Source organism: Notolepis coatsorum (assembly GCF_963971535.1).
Source record: "Notolepis coatsorum genome assembly, chromosome: 3".
Lineage (NCBI taxonomy): Eukaryota > Metazoa > Chordata > Actinopteri > Aulopiformes > Paralepididae > Notolepis > Notolepis coatsorum.
Window position 1 is genome coordinate 111,880,254 of NC_140167.1, and position 22,500 is coordinate 111,902,753.

The 22,500-nt window shown below is 49.0% G+C and overlaps 1 protein-coding gene across 1 annotated transcript in view; it reads right to left on the reverse strand.

The window, feature by feature from the left end:
• pou1f1 (POU class 1 homeobox 1) overlaps window positions 1-16,189 on the reverse strand; it is a gene marked incomplete at both ends in the record, with an annotated part of 23,956 nt that extends 7,767 nt beyond the window's left edge. The window contains one exon of the mRNA XM_084311346.1: window positions 16,081-16,189. Coding sequence (XP_084167472.1) covers window positions 16,081-16,189 — 109 coding nt within the window. The remainder of the gene's footprint in view (window positions 1-16,080) is intronic.
• Between the last annotated feature and the right edge of the window lie 6,311 nt (window positions 16,190-22,500).

The window sequence follows — 22,500 nt, forward strand, 5'->3', positions numbered from 1 at the left end:
TGAAATGTGATGCAGAAGCTTGCTCTATTTCAGCTGGACATGTAAGCTCACTTTAGCTAATTTCCACGAAATTGCCTACCCCACCTTTAAGTGAAAGAGGCATTTGCTATTGTTTTAGTTATTGGGTCCATATTGTGTTAGCATCTGAGAGGGTTCTGATAGAGACAACAGGTCTCCTTGGGGAGGATTAAGGCTAATCTGGGGTGTGTGGCCGGAACATACTTCTCTTAGTTAAGTTTCTGTCTGTTTGTGTTTATCCTGGGCTCTACTCTTATTGACGCAGGTGACAGGTAGTGTGTAGGCAATCAGTAGACGTGACCCAACTTGCCCATGCGTGCAGTGAGTAACTCTACTGAATGTGTACCTACCTAGCCCCTGGACAATGTCTGCCTTGAAGATGGGCTTAATTAAATACAATATTTAAATGAGATGATACCACGTTAGTCCAGACCGATGAGATTATGTGCATAATCAATCAGTATTGTTAAGGTGTCCTGTATGGTGATTCTGGCACCGCTGTCCTGAGGGATTCGGCATACAGCTGGCAGCGCTGCAAAATCTCACAGTTCCAGTACTCCCTTTCATCTACTTACAGTAAACAGGCACGTCACCAAAAAACAATGCTGATTTATTTTGCACACAATCTCATACAGGTCCAAAAAAAAGCTTAATAGTTTTGCACACATTCATTTAGTTTGACAATTATTGACTGTACATGAGTTTGAATATGGCCACCAGTGATGTCATCAGGGACATTGAATCCTTGTGTTGTGTTAATTGCAGCTCAATGAAATTATAGGGTAACAGACCTTATAAGACAAGATATTGCTGTTTTTTCATCAACATCATTTCATGAAGCTGTAATTAACACAACACAAGGATTCAATGTCCCCGATGACATCACTGGTGGCCATATGCAAACAAATTTACTCCCAATAACCAATAACTAAATGAATGTGTGCAAAACTGTGTAATTTTTGGATGTGTTTGATTATGTGCAAAATAAATCAGCATTGATTTTTTTGTTAAATGGCCATTTAAATAAACTACCGTACTTTTCGGACTATAAGCCGCGGCTTTTCCCCCCATTTTTCGACCCTGCGGCTTATATAACGGTGCGGCTTATATGTGACTCGACGTGACCAAACCCGAAAATGTAAAAATCAAAATATTGCTTTTTTGACTGCATTGAAATGTTATTTATCTGTTCCCTTATTTGCTAAACTTAATACAACTTGTAAATGAGTTAATTCTTGTTATTTGTCCGACAGTATTGTGTCCCAATGCTAATTACATATGGTAATTAAACATTAAAACACCTGCGGCTTATAGTCCATTGCGGCTTATATATGTACACATCATTCAATTTAGCTGCTGCGGCTTATATTCAGGTGCGGCTTATAGTGCGAAAAGTACGGTAAAAGACTTGCTTTTTTCTCTCTAAGTGATCTATCATTGCAACAATGACGCCATCGCTCACGTTAAATACCTGCTTGGAAGTTTTAGGAATTAGAATTCAGACACAGGGAAAGATGCCCAGAAACACTGACTGACATGGGGTCAGTTTCTTCCATTTACACCCATAGCCCCCTTCACAATCCTCCGCTAGTAACCGCTGATCTCAGGAGAGCCTTAACTGTTGTGACCCCTCCCCTCCGTCGAGACGTCAGTAAACACAGTGTGAGTAGGTGTGCTGCTGCTTACGCAACAAATACATGATCTGTAGGTCCTTGACAATGTCTTTTGCGTGGTCACTGAAGTCAATTGAAACTGTGAGGTGAACACAATCTGATACTAAAATAGTAAAGGAAAGCCAGATAAACACGATGCTCTGTTCCCTCTGCTTTCATTTGAGCTCCCACTTGGGTTAAGGTCCATCTCCCCCAGGCTAGGTTTATTTTGCACATTGACAGTATGAAACCTCTGCTCAATAACAACAATTGCTCAGTTTCAAGTCATAAAACGCCCCCAGAATCCCAGGATTTCCTGAAGGATAAACCGAGGTTTTTCCCTCCATCACGACGCAAACCGTGAGAGAGTGAGAGATGTGGCCTCCACATGTATTTTTAGACCCTTGCCGGCATAATGAATAAACATGACTGAGAAATTTCAAAGTCCTATGTGGTGATAGATGCAGCTCCTCTGCTCTCAGCAAGGTGATCAACACAGAGCTGTGTGTGTGCCTGTGTGTATGTGTGTGTGCCTGTATGTATGTATGTGTGTGTGTGTGTGTGTGTGTGTGTGTGTGTGTGTGTGTGTGTGTGTGTGTGTGTGTGTGTGTGTGTGTGTGTGTGTGTGTGTGTGTGTGTGTGTGTGTGTGTGTGTGTGTGTGTGTGTGCGTGCGTGCGTGCGTGTGTGTGTTTGTGCCTGCATCCATGGCTACATGAGTAGAGCTCCGGTCTCATGATCGGAAGATCACCGGTTTGAGCCCCGTTCAAGGCCGTTGTCGGAAAGTGGTGTTGTTGTCCAGCAGGGAGCACTCTGATTTTATTTTATTACGGATCCCCATTAGCTGGTGCCATAGCAACCAGCTAGTCTTCCTGGGGTCCACACAAAAAAAACATACAAAAACAATTATTATTGCAAAACAAAATGATTAAAAGTCAGTACTCAACACACAATGCATAATGAAACTAACAATTAAGATGGCAAAAATTACATGCAAGCACAGAAACAGAAAAAAAAAATAATAATACTTTACAGTGTTAAATACAATTTAAGATTATTTTTAAAAGTGAATCTACTGTAAATGCAGCAGAGGTTTTGAGGCAGGTTATTCCAAAGAGTTAATGCTCTAAAAATAATCTGTCCTCTGGACTTGTCAGTAACAATGCCCCTGTTACAGTGATAGGGACACCTATCAGCTGCGAGTTCCGTCCTTCGGATGAGACGCTAAACTGAATTTGGTCGTTAACTCATTGACTGCCACACTGTTTTTCCATCTGTACTCCCTGGCGCCAGCGTTTTTGACCATTTTCACGATGTTTGCAGACCCATCGTATATTCTATATTATAGCTATGGAGACAATACTGTAGTATGGCTCATTTGAAACACAATCTTTATAATCCAAAAGGTAACAAACAGTTTATTTCTACATAACGTCGTTCCTGCGCAATCCCAGGCTAAAACCCGTCCCGTTTCAAAATAATCCAGTCTCGTTTCCTGGAACGCGAGTTATTACGTGTTTTTTGTGCAGCATACACATTTCGTGGGGGTTGCTCGCCTGACACCTAATTATTTCCGGGTCAAAGGTAAACATGACCATAGTAGTATGGTTCTATTCACAAAGCCATCAAGGGGGGGGGGGGTCCCTCGCGGACTAGTTTTCTGACGCTGGGATCATTACAAAGGCATGTTTTATGATGGGGTTCAGTAAAATAAATAGATGTTACCTTTGTCAGCAGGTCCACCAGAACCCCATCTACACTCCGAAGTGTCTGAGTCAGAACAGGAACATAACATTAGTTGGCTCTGGCAGCGCCCAACAGATAACGTTAACGTTACATCCAAACAGCCTGTTTGAAAATACTAGAATCCAACATAGTCTGGTGAAAACGCACCTTATGTTATGGATGGATCATCCCCATTTGTCCTCTTCATAATAATCTCCAATAGTTTGCTCTAGGCGATCGCCATTGACAAACGTTATAGTTGGCTCTAGTCTGGGGTGCTCTCAACTCGGGTCCTACTAATCACCACAAAGTACCCCAAAATATCCCAAAGTACCCCAAAATACCCCAAAGTACCTCAAAATACCACAAAGTATACCCCAAAATACCCCAAAGTACCCCAAAATACCCCAAAGTATACCCCAAAGTACCCCAAATGACCCCAAAGTACCCCAAAATACCCCAAAGTACCCCAAAATACCCTGAAGTACCCCAAAGAACCACAAAGAACCTCAAAGTTCCCCAAAGTATACCTCAATGTACCACAAAATACTGGCTCAGAGGTAGAGCAGGTCAACTATATGATCATATGGTCAATGGTTTGGTCAGTGGTTTGAATCCCAGCTACTTCTGTTTACATGCCGAAGTGTCCTTGGGCAAGACACTGAACCCCAAATTGCTCCCAATGAGCAGGCTAGCACCTTGCATGGCATCTGGCTGCCATTGCTCTGTGAGTGCATGTGTGAATTGGTGAAGGAGAGGCAATTATAAAGCTCTTTGTGCAGGTAGGAAAGCGCTATATATGTGCAGTCCATTTCCCATTCCCAAAGTACCACATATTTTCAAAACAAATGTTTATTTTAATATATTATAATCTCCAAATGTAATAACATCTGTATTGAACACTGAACAAACAGTAGGCCTGTAACTGAGGGGTACAATTCCCTGACTGTATTGATAAGTATGGTATCATTAAACCACTACCGCTTTATGTACTTTAATTACTGGCCATACAGTACACGATATCTAAGTATGATGAACACTTTCCCACATATGAAATCAGGTCCACACAAAGGTAATAGTCAAATATTTAATATATAGCAAAAGGTACATATAATAATTACTTATTACATTTATGATTTGAATTGAATGCTCTTGTAAGGCAAATGAGTACTCGTAGGCAAATCAACACTGAATGTCCAATCTCTGGTTACACAGGAAGCAAGTATACAACCTGGCTCTTAGGGGATTATATCTATGGTCACTTAATGATTATAGCTGGATAATATACTGCAGGGGTCCCGCCGGTTGTAAGCCAGTAGGGGGGGTAGGAGAGCTGTCGGCTGTATCCCGTCTGGTCAACGATTTCTATGGAGAATTCAGGTACAGAACACAGTGCCCGTAGAACCTTGATCCGCAGATGAATACACTTGGGCTCTCTTGTAGACGATAGCTGTAGCTGTAGGTCCACAACGAAGAAGAAGCGAGGCGACCTCAGTCTGGTCTGAGCGCCGTCTCACCTTGGCTCCTCTCGGGGTAAATCCAACACTCACCGGTGTTGGCGATTATCCGCTCCACAAATCAAAGCACCAAAGCAATTAGATATTCCATGCCGTATAGGGCTCAGCAGTTGTCGGGGTAGGTAATCCAATGTGCAGGTCCACTCGTCCTCGCCCAGAACTCCTCGGATGAAAGCACCACGCGTGGTCTGCCCAACCTGGTTAAGACTCTAGATAACGCGAGGAAACGATGGGGGTGCTGCTCACTTTAGAACTCTAACCGAACGATGCACCATACATAATAGACTATTATTACTTAATAGAAATACGGTGCCAAACTCTGGCAATTCAGCTATTAATTCGCACGAGGTCTCACTGCTATTCTAAGGCCAAACAGGCCGTACTACACCGCACGCGGTATCGTGGGGTGAGGCTTCACGTCTTGTTACTTAGTTGGGTAGAAGGGTAAATGACTAAGAGGAATTCTACATTTCTTGAGCCATATTTATATGCACAGTGGACAAGTAGTGCCGCTCTGCTTTCGGTAGCCGTATTCCTGCGCGGAGCTGAGGCTAGTAAGGGCATGTCTCGTCGGTACCTTTGAACTTGAACGCCAGGGGCTTGTCCCTGGCCCCTGGTCCTTTTGTCCAATAAGAGAATGAACTATTATGGGCTGTAGTAGAATAAAGGGATATTCAGTGTATATGTACAAGGAATATACAAGGGATATCAAACGATATACAAATACTATTAAATATATATCCATAAATAAATATATATATTCGGTTTAATCTGATCCTTCACAACAGCCGCCCCCTAATTAGTCCCACCTAATTAGCTGAGCAGAGACAGATTAACCGCACTGTCCACTACTCAATGTCCGCTGTAAGGGTCAGTCAACTCACAAAGTCATAGGGTCATGGTCGTCATCAATAGTATCAGGGAGCCTTGGCAGTTCTATTAGCCTCGCCACGGGTCGGGTGTAAGTCCGTCCTTGGACGAGCACTTCAGCTGCTCGGACCTTTCCATCGGCACCGGTGATCACTTTGCTTACGCGGCCAGCCGGCCACATAGCTCTGGGTAGTGACTGGTCGATGATCATGACGACTGTTCCTTCTGTCAAATTGTCTCTCTCTTTCACCCACTTCTGGCGGGTCTGTAGAGACGGTAGGTAGTGGAGTAGGAAGCTGTTCCAAAACTTGTCAGCCAGTACTTGACTGTACCTCCACATTCTTCGGCCGTTCGCTTCTTCAGGCCTGTACATTGTCTGTGGTAGCGGGGGTCCAGCCGCCCCATCAAGAGGGTGTTGGGGGTGACTGGGTCGACATCTGCTACATCACTTGAGACGTAACCGAGGGGCTTTGAGTTCAATACTCCCTCGATCTCCGTGAGGACTGTCATTAGGACTTCTTCCGCCACAGTCTGGGCCCCAAGCACGGCGTACAGGGCTGTCTTTATGGAACGTACTTCTCGTTCCCAGGTTCCACCGAAGTGAGGTGCGTTCGGGGGATTAAACTGGAAGTCAATCTGGGATGGAGCGAGGTGGGTCTTAAGTTCTGGGCCCATAGCTTGGAAGCTCTCTCTCAGCTCTCTTTCTCCGCCTTTGAAGTTTGTCCCGTGATCAGACAACAATGTAGACGGTTTTCCTTTCCGTGATGTGAATCTTCGGAAGGCCATAAGGAATGAGTCTGTGCTCATGGTTGGAAGGAGTTCGATATGTATCGCTCTGGTGGTCATGCATTTGAATACAATACCCCACCGCTTCTCGGTTCCTCTTCCTCTCTTTATATACAGCGGGCCAAAACAGTCCATACCGGTGGAGTGGAAGGGCTTGTCGCCGAGTCGGAGGCGACAGGGAGGTAGGTCAGCCATCCGGGGTATACTGGGCTGCGCGCGCCACTTACGGCAGTCTAGACAGGTTCGCTGGAAGCGCCGCACTGCTTCTCTCCCTTGCAGTATCCAATAACGACGTCTGATCTCCGCGAAGACTCTCTCTGCCCCTGCGTGGTGCACATCCTCGTCGTATTTCTTTATGATCAGCTCTGTGACCTTGTGTCGGCTGTTCAAGACTATCGGGTACTTAACGTCATCCGGTAGGTCTGGGGCTCTCCGCAGACGACCACCCACTCTGATGAGATTATGGGCGTCGCTCTCGGGGGCCAGGTGAAGCAGTCTGCTGTCTGATGGGACGGGCTTTGCTCCCTGTAGACAGGCTAGCTCATCGGGGAACGAGTCTCTCTGGGCTCGTTGTAGTAGAAGGAGTTCTGCTTCTTCGTAGTCAGCTGCTGAAATGTCAGTTGTGGGCTGAACCTCTGGGTGGTGCCACAGAAATGTCTTTAGCTGCGCACTCTCTAGGGTGAGGCAATCGTCTAGAACCGGGTCTGTGGGGACGAGTGTGTGTGTCAACCCACAGAACATAGGTTTCTTGTTCTCTGCCTCCTCTTTGCTCGCCTCCCGTGGGGTGGGTGTAGGCCACTCTTCTTCGGGGAGCTTGAGGAACTTTGGCCCGTCACTGTAGAGGTTGTGACGGGTGAGGTCATCCAGGGACATTCCCCGGGTGATGACGTCAGCTGGGTTGTGTTTGGTGTCCACATACCTCCAGCTGGTTACTTCTGTTAACTCTTGAATCTCGGTGACTCTGACTCCCACGAAGACCTTGTATCTGCACGAATCGGACCGGATCCATGTGAGTACGGTCGTGGAGTCTGACCACAAGATTGTTCTTTGCACCGGGATGGTGAGTTCACGTTGGATTAACGTGGCGAGCTGCGCTCCTGCTAGGGCTGCGCAGAGCTCTAGGCGCGGGATAGATTGTTGCTTGCGTGGGGCTATTCTTGAGCAAGCCAGGATGAAAGCAGTATGTATTTCTCCTCCCTCCTCTCGGGCACGCAAGTAAGCCACCGAACCGTAGGCTACTTCGGAGGCGTCGCTGAATACGTGCAGGTCGATCTTGCATGTCTCTGGCCTCACTGTGGGTGGGAAGTAGCTGCGGCGTATATTAACACCTGGGAGTGAGCGGAGTTCCGTCTCCCACTCTCTCCATGTGGATGCAAGGTGTTCGGGTATGGGATCGTCCCAGCCCTGGTCTTTGTCCCATAGCGCTCTTACAATCATCTTTGCCCTGGTGGTGTAAGGTAGAATACATCCCAACGGGTCATATTGTCTGGCGAGTGTTCTGTATACACTCCGTCTGGTGGTCGGTATTGCCGTCGACCTTCCCTGCTCCTTGATCAGGGGTTTGTGTCTATAATGGAGCGAGTCTGTTTTGAAGCGCCAGACTAGTCCTAGTGTCATTTCTTGGGCTTCTCCTGGGATGGTCGCCATCCAGGTATCGCTACTCGCGGCCTTGTCCTCGGGGGAGAGGCGGCGCAGTACTTGCGGGTCGCTGCTGGCCCACTGCCTGAGATCAAAGCCGCCTTTGATCAGGGAGGCGCGGAGCTTGAGTAGGAGAGCCTCGGCTTCTTCTGGCGTCGAGACGCTTTGTAAACAGTTGTCCACGTAGAAACTATTTGTCACACTTTGTTGGACCTCTTCATCTGCTGCTGGGTCCTCTGGGGAGAGGCTGCGCAATACTGGGGGGTCGCTGCTGGCCCGCTGCCGGAGATCAAAGCCGTCTTTGATCAGGGAGGCGCGGAGCAGCGCACGACGTCGCCAGTCAATTTTCTTTATGTGTCCCGCTGTGATTCGCTTGTTAATCTCAGCGCGGTACACAGCTTCTTGAGCGGGGTCTTTGGCTAGGCGCCGCTCTGTGTTCAATAGATACCGCTCCGTCGCCTCTTTTGTAGCGCGAAAGGTGGGCATTCCCTCTCGCCTCAGGAGTGGAGTTGCGTATCTCATCACTCCGTTGACGTTGACTCTCTTTGTCCCGTGCTCGAGGAGGGCTATAGCGTAGATATCTTCCTTAGAACGAATGTCTTTCTTTTCGTTCTTAAAGGGCATTGTCTCTAGTGTCCATAGCCTCTCGACATGCTGCAGGAGTGTGGTGTCTCCTTCTGTCACTCTGGAGTGGAGGCAGTTAGTGGCTGCTGTTCGGTTAAGAGACTTAGCGAGGGGGCCTTGTAATGTCCATCCTAGGCGGGTCTCGACTGCTGCAGGACAGCCTCTGGGTCCTGTGTGGACCCGGTCTATCGGGACTATGAGGTCTGCATGGTCGGAGCCTATCAGCAGGGTCGGGGTGGCACCGTCTATGAGCGGGATAGGTAGTTGGCGCAGGTGCACATATTTCTCCATCAGCTTGGCGATGGGGTAGGTGTACTGCGATAGTCCTATTTCTTGGCTGGTGAAAGCATTAGTAATCCTGTACCGTCTCTCTGGCTGCCCGCTTGCTGCGATAGTGAAGGAGACATTCTCGCCCTTTATCGTCTTTAGATCTCTTCTTATTGTCCGAATCGTCATCTGGGCCGCAGCGGACGCGAGGAGAAGGGTCTTCTCTGACCCGTCATCAAGGACGGCGTAAGTGTCCATGATCTTGTCTTGGTAACTCAGTGTTACACGGACCACCTTCAAGAGCACCTGGGCGCCGCTGCTGCTAGCGGGGTCAATGTACATAACACTTGCCTTTGTGCTGTTGGATGGTGCAGGCTTTCTTTTGTTACTGTCGTGTAGGACATCCAGACGGGCTCCGTCACACCGACTACACCTCTTCTTTAGGCGGCACTCGGCTGCCATGTGACTGCGCGCACATCGGTAACAGCGCCTGTTGGACTTTATCCAGTGACTTGTTTCTTCAGCGGTCATCTTCTTGAACTGGTCGCATTGTGACAACCAGTGTTCCTTCTCGCAGTACGGGCACACCATCTTCCACTTCTCTTTCATCGAGGGGGTACTGTGGTTCTTGCTGCTCGGTACTGATTCTGATTGGTGCATGACAGTCACAGATCTTCGGCCATCGTTTACTCTCCTAGGTCCCTCTCTGGAGCTTGGCGTGCTCCGCACGTACATATCCAGCCGTAGGCTGCTGACTTCTCTCGCCAGGAAGTCGGCTAAGTCCAGGAGGGATGGCTCGGGACCGTTAGGATCACGGTGGTCTCTTTGCCGCCTGAAGCGCTCCTGTCGGGCGGGCGGCAGCTTCTCTAAAATCCTCTCGACGTTCGAGTTTGCGTATAGTTCGTGCATACCCTTTTCTCGTTGCGCCCCCAGCATCCCTACCAGGGATTGTACTTTTATAGACAGGTCGTCTAGTGAGCGATTGTCTGTGGCTGGGGGTAGGCGGTCAATATGCCTTATCTCCTGTATTACGTAATCCCATATACGTCCATATCTCTGGTCCAGCGCTGCTAGAGCCGCGGTGTATGGGGTCGTAGAGGTGGCATAGGCCAGCGCTATGTTGTGCGCTCGGGGCACTTTCAGGTGCTTCAATAATATTGCATACTTGTGGCGTTCATCAGCGACATCCACCATCATTGTCTCTAAGCACATCCGGAGCTCCGTGTACTGTGCTCGATTCTCATGGGTGAAGTCTGGAAACGTCAGTGTGCCAATGTATGACGCCATGGATGGCTGGCACATCGGTGAGCGTTGGAAGAGAGGCCTCCTGGGCGACTCTCTTCTTACGCCTCTCGGTGGGCTGGTACTGGCAGGGTACCATGGCCCGCTGGTCCAGGTGCTATTCCTCGGGACTGGTCGTGCGTCATGCTCACCCGTGAGTCGAGTCGGGGGTCTGTAGCGCAGAGCCGCGGGGGTATAGCCTGGGCTGTACTGGACCTCCTGGTGCTGTGGAGTAATGTGCTGCTGTCGGGCTTGACTCTCCTCTTCTCCCTCTTCTTCTTCTGCCAGGTCACCTAGATCCTGTAGTCGTCTATTTAGCCTCTCCGCGGTGTCCGCTGTTCCTTCCTTGTAGCTGGGTCTCACTTGGACCGGTTGGGGAATGAGTTCGGAGGGGGGTGTAGACTCTCTCTGGTGGTCGAGTTCAAGGTCGCCTGCTCGGTTAGGGGAGGGTGCCCTTGACGTGTGTCTTGACGAGGCTCTGGAACCCCTTGTGGAGGGAGGAGGTGTTGCCCTGGTGATCAGCTGCTCCATTAGCTGCGCTTGTAGTCTGTCGCGCTCGGCTTGTAGTCTGTCGCGCTCGCCTTGTAGTCTGTCGCGCTCGGCGTCGCGCTTGGTCAGATCTGCTTCTCTTTGGGCACCGGCAGCGGCACGCTGGGTGTCGGCCCGGTCTCTTGCCATATTCTCTTCCGTCTGAAGGCGTCTCAGCTCCAGACGTATGTGCTCTTCTTCGCTCCGTTGCTGCGCTTGGAGTTGTTCGCGCTCGCTAAGCGTCTGTGCTTGGAGTCGATCGCGTTCACCCTGAAGTCGATCGCGTTCACCCTGAAGTCGATCGCGTTCGGTAGAGGCTGTCAGGCTGGCGAAGAACGCCTGTGACAGCATCCTCTCCGCCTCGCTGGGGGAAGACGCTTGTAGAGGTGAGCCGCTCCTGGCTGTACTCGTTGGGGAGTCCTGGAGCTCTATCTCCTCGGCGCTCTCCTCATCTTGTTCCGTGCAGAGTTCCACCTCTGGAGGGTTGTCTTCCTCCCGGAGCTCTGGGGGGACTACTTCTTCGGTATTGGCGGGGGGTAAAGTCGTGTCAGTTCCCTCCTGGTCCCCACCGTGAGCTTGGTCAGTTACATTAGAACCCACTAGGGCCTCTGTGGTCGGGGTATCCTGGTTGATAGGGTCGGACATAATTTTACTTTCTACTTTTACTGCGTTTACTGTTTGTAGAAGGCTAGGTAGTTTACTGACAGCGTAATCCTCTAAGTACTGAGGTGGCTGTCGTCTACGTTGCGGGCGTTCTACTTTAGGAGGACCGTTTCGTGGAGTGTTCATCATAGGCCATTTCAATATTAATACCACTATATTAATATTACACTAATTACCATCCGGCTCGAAGGACCAATTGTAACTGAGGGGTACAATTCCCTGACTGTATTGATAAGTATGGTATCATTAAACCACTACCGCTTTATGTACTTTAATTACTGGCCATACAGTACACGATATCTAAGTATGATGAACACTTTCCCACATATGAAATCAGGTCCACACAAAGGTAATAGTCAAATATTTAATATATAGCAAAAGGTACATATAATAATTACTTATTACATTTATGATTTGAATTGAATGCTCTTGTAAGGCAAATGAGTACTCGTAGGCAAATCAACACTGAATGTCCAATCTCTGGTTACACAGGAAGCAAGTATACAACCTGGCTCTTAGGGGATTATATCTATGGTCACTTAATGATTATAGCTGGATAATATACTGCAGGGGTCCCGCCGGTTGTAAGCCAGTAGGGGGGGTAGGAGAGCTGTCGGCTGTATCCCGTCTGGTCAACGATTTCTAGGGAGAATTCAGGTACAGAACACAGTGCCCGTAGAACCTTGATCCGCAGATGAATACACTTGGGCTCTCTTGTAGACGATAGCTGTAGCTGTAGCTGTAGGTCCACAACGAAGAAGAAGCGAGGCGACCTCAGTCTGGTCTGAGCGTCGTCTCACCTTGGCTCCTCTCGGGGTAAATCCAACACTCACCGGTGTTGGCGATTATCCGCTCCACAAATCAAAGCACCAAAGCAAATAGATATTCCATGCCGTATAGGGCTCAGCAGTCGTCGGGGTAGGTAATCCAATGTGCAGGTCCACTCGTCCTCGCCCAGAACTCCTCGGATGAAAGCACCACGCGTGGTCTGCCCAACCTGGTTAAGACTCTAGATAACGCGAGGAAACGATGGGGGTGCTGCTCACTTTAGAACTCTAACCGAACGATGCACCATACATAATAGACTATTATTACTTAATAGAAATACGGTGCCAAACTCTGGCAATTCAGCTATTAATTCGCACGAGGTCTCACTGCTATTCTAAGGCCAAACAGGCCGTACTACACCGCACGCGGTATCGTGGGGTGAGGCTTCACGTCTTGTTACTTAGTTGGGTAGAAGGGTAAATGACTAAGAGGAATTCTACATTTCTTGCGCCATATTTATATGCACAGTGGACAAGTAGTGCCGCTCTGCTTTCGGTAGCCGTATTCCTGCGCGGAGCTGAGGCTAGTAAGGGCATGTCTCGTCGGTACCTTTGAACTTGAACGCCAGGGGCTTGTCCCTGGCGCCTGGTCCTTTTGTCCAATAAGAGAATGAACTATTATGGGCTGTAGTAGAATAAAGGGATATTCAGTGTATATGAACAAGGAATATACAAGGTATATCAAACGATATACAAATACTATTAAATATATATCCATAAATAAATATATATATTCGGTTTAATCTGATCCTTCACAACAAGGCCTATACATTTTTTTGTATCAAATTATTAAAAAAAAAGTTCAACAATAACAACATAACATCAACAACAATAATAACAGAACAGTATAAAATGTTTTAACTAATTCCAGTAATGACGGAAGAAAAGAGATAACAGTAGGCTATACATGACAAATGATGTGCCCAGATATTCCCACACTGCAATGTCGGCCCTGTTCACTGGAAAATATCCTGGAGGCCTCTCAATCCATGTTATCCTCCTCATGAAATTAGTATCCTCAATCAGCGCCGGACCCGATGATAGTTGGGCTAACTCGCCAAACGATCAGCGCCAGACCCGGGTTTTCATCGTTATTTCTTTTATTCGATATTTCCATTCATTACAGGCACACAGACATCTGGGTTAACATGGGGAATCATCCTGAGAATGCCAAAGTGCAATACCGGCCGCATCCATCCAGGTGGCAGTATCAAGCATCCTTTGAAACATTATATCTTGGCCTGTGCGTCGATCAAAAGTCTCCGGTCGGATTTTTATTTGTCTGGCAAGGGGAGCGGTTGTCCCGATCGGATTGAGAAGCGTGAAATGCTCCCGGTGCATGATGTGTGGCGGATTATGTTGGCGACACGATCGACACCAATTGTCCAATTGTCTAGCAGTCTCAGTCAATGAGTCAACTAGATATCCCCCTTGGAAGGGTGTGGGCGAAATTACTTTACTTAAACCATAGAAACAATTCGGACTTTATAAGAATGTTCGTTTATTTGGACCTTGATGTCCAGCATTCAATTCATCCTTTGTTACAATAATCACCAGGTGGTTCATTAAACAAGGGGTTAGCTTGTAGCTGATAGTTGGTAGTAGCTTACATCCAAGCATTAGTGGATAATGTTAGTAGAGGTCGATATGGTATCGGTAATGTTCAACCAAGTCGCCTCTGTTGATAGTTCGTTGATAGTTAGGTTGCAATTTAGCAACCCGTTCTGGATAGTGTAGCCAGACATTAGTTGGTCTGCATGTAGTTGGTCTATAGTCAGCATGTACATTCAGTCAGCGTTTTAGTCAGTCAGCATACAATCAGACGTTAGTCAGTCTATAGATTATTTACCTATACAAAAGGAAAACAAAACAAACGGCATTAATTAATAACTAGATATATGAATTAAAGAGAAATGCGGATATTAACGGCGCATATAATGCTACGTACCGTTGGCCAGTCAAGAGTTCGCCCACAGGGCTTTTCACCTTACAGTCTAGACTGAGAGTGTCACTTAAATAGCGCGACGCGCCGGTGCAGAGACAGCTTACCTGCTCAGAGTCGCAATACGTACTCCAAAGTGCGTCCACTAGGCGGCACCAGATAATAATTAACTCATGCAATAAATGTATACAATAAATGTTACTCATGATAATAATGATAAATATATTGGGAAAAACGTCGGATAATTCTCCACCTCCCACTTAGTTTTCTGAACGTCAGGCTCCTAAAACTATTCAAACTATACAAGTGATCCCGGTCTATATTATTATTATTTCTTTACAGGGGCACGAAGAATTAAACTATGCCGCATTTACGGTGGTAGCACAAGCGGCTCCCGCGAAAACTACTCAGGTTCCATCGGCATCGGGTGATTCTTCACGTCCTCAATCCTGCCAGAAACAGGCGACTTTCGACGTCCTTCTTTGTGCCAGAAACAGGCGACTTTCGACGTCCTTCTTTGTGCCAGAAACAGGCGACTTTCGACGTCCTTTGCGCCAGAAACAGGCGACTTTCGACGTCCTTCTTTGTGCCAGAAACAGGCGACTTTCGACGTCCTTCTTTGTGCCAGAAACAGGCGACTTTCGACGTCCTTCTTTGTGCCAGAAACAGGCGACTTTCGACGTCCTTTGTGCCAGAAACAGGCGACTTTCGACGTCCTTCGTTGTGCCAGAAACAGGCGACTTTCGACGTCATTTGTGCCAGAAACAAGGCGACTTTCGACGTCCTTTTTTGCCAGAAACAAGGCGACTTTCAACGTCCTTTTTTGGTCATTGTTCCTCGAATGGTAGAAGTACCACCAACCTCCTGACGTCCCTGTGGAGGACGGTGGTGGGGCACACCCCGATGTGACGATCACGTTTGGGATGACCGGCGGTAACGGGAAGCCTATGGCAAGTCCTTACTTCCACGTCCCTAATGACACCCTTTGGGTCAGGGTGAGTCTTTATCACTCGGCCCAGTCGAAACTGGCCTCTGAGTGCGTTCTGGTCCGCAAGCCAGACCAGGTCCCCCTCAGTGACATTCCTAGCGGGAGTGTGCCACTTTTTTCGGACGAAGAGTTCTGGTCCCGCCAGCTGGCTCCATCGTTTCCAGAACCTGTCCACTTCAATCTGGATTGCTCTAAGACGGACGAAGGGGTAGCTAGCGGACTCGAAACCTCTGGGGTCTCCACGGGGCCTTGCACGTCCCAGTAGGAGAGTGTTGGGGGTGATGACCTCAATGGTGCCATCCCGAAGCTGGGCATTGGCGCCAATAGGCCTCTCATTTGATAGATTGGCAGCTAGGTATAGGAGGGTTTGGAACTCCAGGGCCGTAAGGCTCCCTTCTTCGCCTATGCTGCTTAGTGCTCTTTTCAATACTCGCACAGCTGCTTCAGCCGCACCATTCCTATGAGGAGAGTCAGCGGGGTGGAACACCCAAATCCAATCTGTACCAGACTCTGCGGCTTTCTTCTGTACTTTGTTATTGTCGATATTTGCTAAGAACTTATAAAGTTCTTCCAGCGCTGGCTTTGCTCCCACGAAATTAGTCCCTTTATCGGACCAGAGCTTCTTAGGATGGCCTCTCAATGCAGTGAAGCGTTGGAATGTTTTTAGGAAACCTTCAGTCGAGAGGTCTTCCACTATGTCGGCATGTATTGCTCTGGATGCCATGCAGCAGAAAACTACGCCCCAGGCTTTCTTACTTGTTCTCTTTTTCACTGAGTCTTTGATCGTGTAGGGACCAAAGAGGTCCAACGTGGTATACTCGAATGGTGCGGCCGGCTCTGTGCGCTCCGGGGGGAGTTCGCTCATGATTTGACGGCACATTTTTGCCTTGTCCTTTCGGCAGTGTATACACGAGTCAATTGTGCTTCGGGCTACTCTTGGCCCCTGCACAACCCAGGCTTTATCTCTCATGCGCAAGAGGGTTCCTGCAATGCCCTCATGGTTTGCCCTGTGAGCTTCCTCTGCCAGGAGGATGCTCACCCATTCCCTGTAGGGAAGTAAGGGCACCCCAGGCCATTCTTTGGCCATGGCTTGAACTCTGCCATGGCACAGCAAGAGTTTGGAGTCCTCCTCTTTGTGGACCACAAGTCTGTCTAGTGTGGTCACGGGGAATTCTGCGCCTTCCTGTGCGGCCAGGCATAGTTCTCTGAATGCGCTTTGTAGTTTGTTTACAGTTAATGCCTCCCACTTTAACAATGTGTGGGTTGGCAAACGTGCTTTCGTCGTTTGGGCCTTCCGGGTTTTTACTGTCGCCCAGAACTTCAGTGCCCTTCGGATGAAGCCGACGACGTTGCAGAGTGTCTTGAGAGAACTGTATCTCCTTGGGTTTATCTGGCCTACGAGAGCCCCGCCCCAAAGTTTGTCAGGGCTTCTGTTTGGCGAGATAATGATATCTGATTGTTCTTTTGTGGCTGTTTTCTTCTCTTCCCCTGAGCTGGCAAGGGGAAGCATTGTCTTTGCTTGCGCTCTTGTGATAGCAACTGTGAAGGCCTTTCTTTGAAGCCTACTTACTGCGTCTCTCGCAGCGGTAGATACCTCTGAGGCTGATTTCATTGGCCATTCCTCTTCGGGGTAGGCGAGGAAGTCAGGGCCGCACTGCCACGCAGAATTCTCTCCGAGTAGACTGTCAACGAAGTGGAACCATCTTTCGATTGTGATTCTTCCATGTTTAAGCACATACTTTTTTAGACGGGATGCGAACACCGCCCCGCAGATTTCCGCCTTTACTGGATCACCTCTAAGGTCAAGAGGGGCCAGCTTCGCTTTTGACTCCACTAGCCGGGCAACTGCTCCCCCAGACGTCTCCCATCGTAGATACAGTACTGCGCCATAGGAATCACAGCTCCCGTCTGAGAACGTGATCCCCCATGGCTTGCCCAACCAGCCGGCGGGCGTGATACTTCTTGGGAATGTGACACGGCTCAGGCGAGCATACTCCTTGAACAACTCCACTGCTTTCTCTCGGAGCTCCTCTGATAGTGGCTGGTCCCAAGTGTCCTTGGTAATTTTTCCAGCCTCTTGGAATGCTCTTCACACTAGGATCACTCCCTTCTGCTTGAGTGGAGTTGCGAGACCAATCGGGTCATACAGTCCTGCGACTTGGCTGAGTAGGGTTAGGCGTCCTCTCTATGATATTTTCTTCGGCTAGATCTGCTTCCATCCTCATCTTTTGCCTTCTCCGGGAAAAGTTGATGGATGCCATTACGAAGAGCTTATCTTCCTGAACAAGGTAGCCGACTCCCAAAGCCTTGTTATCTTCATCCTTAAGTTGGTTCGGTAGAACTAGTGTCTCTGGCTTGGTCTCCGGGGTGTCATGCCTCCCACTGTGACCAGATCGGACCCAGGGTTTGAGGTGGAAGCCGCCTGCCTTCAAGATGACTTCGACCCCCTTAAGGATCTCTTCCAGTCTGTGAGAGTCATTGTGTGATACGAGGAGATCGTCCACGTAGCTGTTGTCCACGATGACAGATCTTTCCTCTGTTAGATGAGAGAACCGAGGGAGGTATGCGGTCTCTCGCATAGCGACTTGGGCAATACATCCGGCCGGCTTGTCTCCCATGTTCACCCTGACGACGGCGTAATCTTCTATCTCGTCTTGCGGTGAGTCTCTCCATAGAAAACGGTGTACATGAACTTCCTCCTCCTCAAGCCACACTGAGTTATACATCTTTTTGATGTCGCCGATGGCTGCATGTTCTCCCTCTCGGAATCTGAGGAGTACTGCACGGATTTGGTTCAGCACATCAGGACCTTTCAGTAGGATATTGTTCATGCTTACACCTTTGTATTCTTGGCTACTGTCCCAGACAATTCGTACTGGAGTGGTGACGGAGTGTGGGTTCGGTGCGGTCAAGTGACTCACGTACCATACTGCTCCTTTCCATTGGTCCATCATAGACCTAGTTAGTTTCACGGCAGCTCCTCTCTCCACCATTTCGTGGATTTGCCTAGTATAGACGACTTTCCATGAAAGATCCTTCTCAAGGTGCTTCTCTGTCCTGAGGAAGGTCGACTCCACAGCTCGGCGATTGTTAGGGAGAGATGCTGGTTGTTCCTTCCAGGGGTACTTTGCATCCCAGTGGGAGTCCCCACAGTGCGAGTCTTTCTCCTTGAAGGTCAAGCCAGCCTTGATGATCTCTAGCTCCCGCTCGTCAGCCAGTGTCATCTCCTTTCCTCCAGGAGGACAGTTGCCACAGCGACATCCCCCACAGACGGGGTCACAGGCTGCTCCGATGCTGTCCCATTTCAGCCAGTCGAAGACTTCCTTGTTTCTTGTGGCAGTTACTGCTTCTTTCATGCTTTTCCTCTTGGTTAAGTCTACCGTGAGGTTTTTGCATTCTCTCGTGATGGCTGTTCCCATGGAGCGTGCGAAGTGGGTCAACGAATGACGCGTGTTCATTTTTACTTCTTCGAAGAGGTCCGGATGCGCACCGCTCACAGTTTTGCCCAATGGGCCGTCCCATAGCACCAGATCACCGGCTCTCTCCATTCTTTGTGGGGCCAGGCAACCTTCCCGGGTGCTAATGAGCAGATCAATGGTATCAGGCCGGGTCAATTCTCCCGGCTTGACACATGGGAAAAACTTTTCTAGTCTCTCGGAGTTCACCACTCTGTCTACTTTGGCGATGTCCTCAAGGCCGTAGCAGAGCATTTCGTGGGCTCTCAAGGTCCCCTTCGGGGTCCATACTTTTATTGCCACCACATACCTCTTGGTATCGACTCTGACTGCCATCTTCCCAACACCGTACACGATCAGTGTGATAGGTTCGCCGGCCAGCCCGAGCCTCTTGGCGGCTCTGTGTGTGATATAGTTGGTGTCGGAGGCGAGGTCCATCAACGCTCCAACACAGTCTCCTCCTCTTGTCGTGACGTCCATGAGCATCATGAGGACTGGGTATTCTTTTATGCCACTCTTGTCCAACAGGCTCTTGCTGGCATACACCTGGGAGGTCGCTTTGTTCGTGAAGGCTTTCTTGAATGCTTCCATTTGGAGCGTTGACAATTTTAACTCTGTGACCACCTTCTCCTGCTCAGCCGTAAGGCCTCGGAGCCCTTTACGAGCGCCGGGCTCATTGGTTGTTTCGTTCCTGCTCTGTGTCTTGGAGCAGAGGAGAAAATGATGGTTGACAGGGCCGCCCCCCTTTACACACTCATCTTTTTTACAGAGGAACCTTTTCTCGCATAGGCCGTTGGCCCTGTGATAAGCGAGGCATTTGATGCAAGCTCCAGCTTTCTTCACCTGGGCTCGTTTTTCCAGTAGTTTAGCCTTCTTGAAGGCCGGGCAGAAGTACAGTCTTTTCCCATGTGCTTCCTCTCCACACATGGTGCACGAGTCCCTCTGGGGCTCCCTTCTTACTTCGCTCGCTGTCGTTCTTGTAAATGACCGTCTATCACCTCCCCTGTCGCTCAGCCTTTCACGCTGGGTTGGTCTTTCGCCAGCATGGGTGGCTCCGATCTCCAACTGTGCTAGCCTCTCGAGGATCCTTTCTTGTCCTTTCAGAAATGACAAGAGTCTGTCAAAGTAACTAGCGGGAGTGACGCCATTTGCGGGGTCACGCTCATAGGAGATCCACTTCTCTCTCATGCCTATAGGCAGTTTTCTCTCTATGGCGGCAACAGTTGGTTTTTGATCACGTCCTCCATACCAAGGTCTTTTAAGTCGTACAGTGCGGTTTCCACTGCCTGGACCAGGTCAATCATTGGCCTAGGCTGGTTACTCCGTACTGGAGGCACTTCTTCCAGACCTTTGAGGATCAGAATTGCGGTTGTGCTCCTGTCTCCAAAGCGGTTGTCCAGGAGCCTGAAAATGTCGTCCGCTGTTCTGTAGCGATCCAGCCCGAGTTTCTTTCTCAGTGGCTCTTCTATGCTGTCAAGAAGGTGATATAATTTGCATACAGGCAATCCTGATGGTTCGGCCAAAGCCTGGAGGTCCTCCCAATTATCCCGCCAGCGCCAATAGGTCCTTCTGTCGCCACAGAATCTGGGCAGATTGAGCTTTATCTTTGGTCGGGCCCCCTGGTGGGCTCTGTGGTGAGCGAGACCTTCCCGCGTTGCGCCCTCATCGCCTGATGGCGTGGCGTGGTCACCTCGTAACTGAGGCATGATAGCGAGGTCAGCGCTCTGGTAAAGATAGGGTTCGCTGCCGGGTTGTCTTACCCGTGGGAGCGAACTCCTGTCGGTATACTCATGAGGTCCACTTCTTGTGGTCTTTGCTCCAAGCTGGAGATGGGTTGCTTTCGGGGCCCCCTCGTGGCTCCCGAAAGGTAAGGGAGAGTCTTTGGAAGCGCCCTCTGTTTGACTACTGTCAAGCTGAGGAGATGACGAGTGGATGTGAAGGACTTCACTTTTGCCGTTGGTGGACGGGGAAGGTTTAGCTTCCGCGGCACGTTGCAGAACATCGTTTGAAATATCAAGTGGGCTGGTTACTTCACCGCCCCTTTAAATGTTGTGTGTCCTTATATCCTCTTCACCCTCATAAGCACATCCAGTGTCACCCTTTCCCCCAGGCTCTAGGAGGGTCGACCACTTGTCCATCAGTGCTGCTCTTTCCTCGTCCAAGTGCCTGTACCGCTTCTCTAATTCAGATATGTTGGGAGTTGGAAGAAGGTATCTCCACTCTCTCATCATTTGTTCGAAGGCGTTGAGTCTTCTCTCCAATTTGTTCCCCTCCAACGCTCTCTTGTCTTGGGGTGCCCATTGGGTGCTGAGCCTCTCTGCCTCTTCCAAGGCCTCCTTAAACTCCGCTTCAAGGGGGCCTAATTTTGGTTGAACGAAGCGGGACCATACCTCCGAGAAGATCTTCTTCTCTAGTGTCATTTTCCTCTGCTTGCTTCCGTCTTTCTTTGCTGTGGCGTCGGCCATCACGGTAGCATGCGCAGTTCCGTCGGCCTCCTCCAATGCTCCAACATAGTCCCCCGTCGTGTCAACGAGCTTCGCAAACTCTATCTGAAGAGCTTTCTTGTCGTTGACAAGCTCCGCTAGCGATGCAGTGTCAACATTGTCAGCTACTTGGTTGGCTCTCCTTGTGAAAGCTGTTTGCGCCGCAGTACGCCTCTTCTTTAGCTCTTCCACATCTACACCTTCCATCTTGTCCCAGTCAGCCGTTGCCCCAACTGGAGCTCCTTTTGCGGCTGAGTCGCTGGTCGCAGGCAGTAGTAAACAATGGGGTTAACAGTCAGAAGCACAGTTCGTACAGTTGGCGTGTAGCAGAGTGATTACAATGACACTGCTCCAAGCAGGAGATAATGACGGGACCGTATAGTGGGTCAACGTAGTTTCGCTTCACTCACTTGAACCTGGTAATGGCCACAATGAGAGTGAACAAATAGGATAGAGTTGGTGAGCACCGCTACAGCTTCTTCACTCACTTGAAACCTGGAAATGGCCACAATGAGAGTGAACAAGTAGGATAGAGTAAATGAGCACCGTTTCAGCCTTTGGTTAATCCATTCATAGTATAGTTTACGGCGTCTGGAGCAACAACGTATTTGCACCGTTCAACACATCCAAGGCATAGGCGTGTCAATGATAATGTTCACAGCGTTTGGAGCAACAATGTATTTGCACCGTTCAACACCGCCAAGGCATGGGTGTCAATGATAATGTTCACAGCGTTTGGAGCAACAACGTAGTTGCTTGGTTCAACACAGCCAAGGCATAGGCGTGTCAATGATAATGTTCCCAGCGTTTGGAGCAACAATGTAGTTGCTTAGTTCAACACAACCAAGGCATAGGTGTCAATGATAATGTTCACAGCGTTTGGAGCAACAACGTAGTTGCTTGGTTCAACACAGCCAAGGCATAGGTGTCAATGAAATGTTCTTTAGCTAGCATTGGTGGCCAGCAGTGTTAGAATTCTTTGGCTAGCAATGTTAGCAGTCTTTGGCTGATGGCTAGCGTTAAGCATTGGCAGCTAGAAGTGTTAGCAGTCTTTGGCTAACAGCGTTAGCATTGGTGGCTAGCAGTATTAGCATTGGTTGGCTAATGGCTAGCATTAAGCATTGGCAGCTAGCAGTGTTAGCAGTCTTTGGCTAACAGCGTTAGCATTGGTGGCTAGCAGTATTAGCATTGGTTGGCTAATGGCTAGCATTAAGCATTGGCAGCTAGCAGTGTTAGCA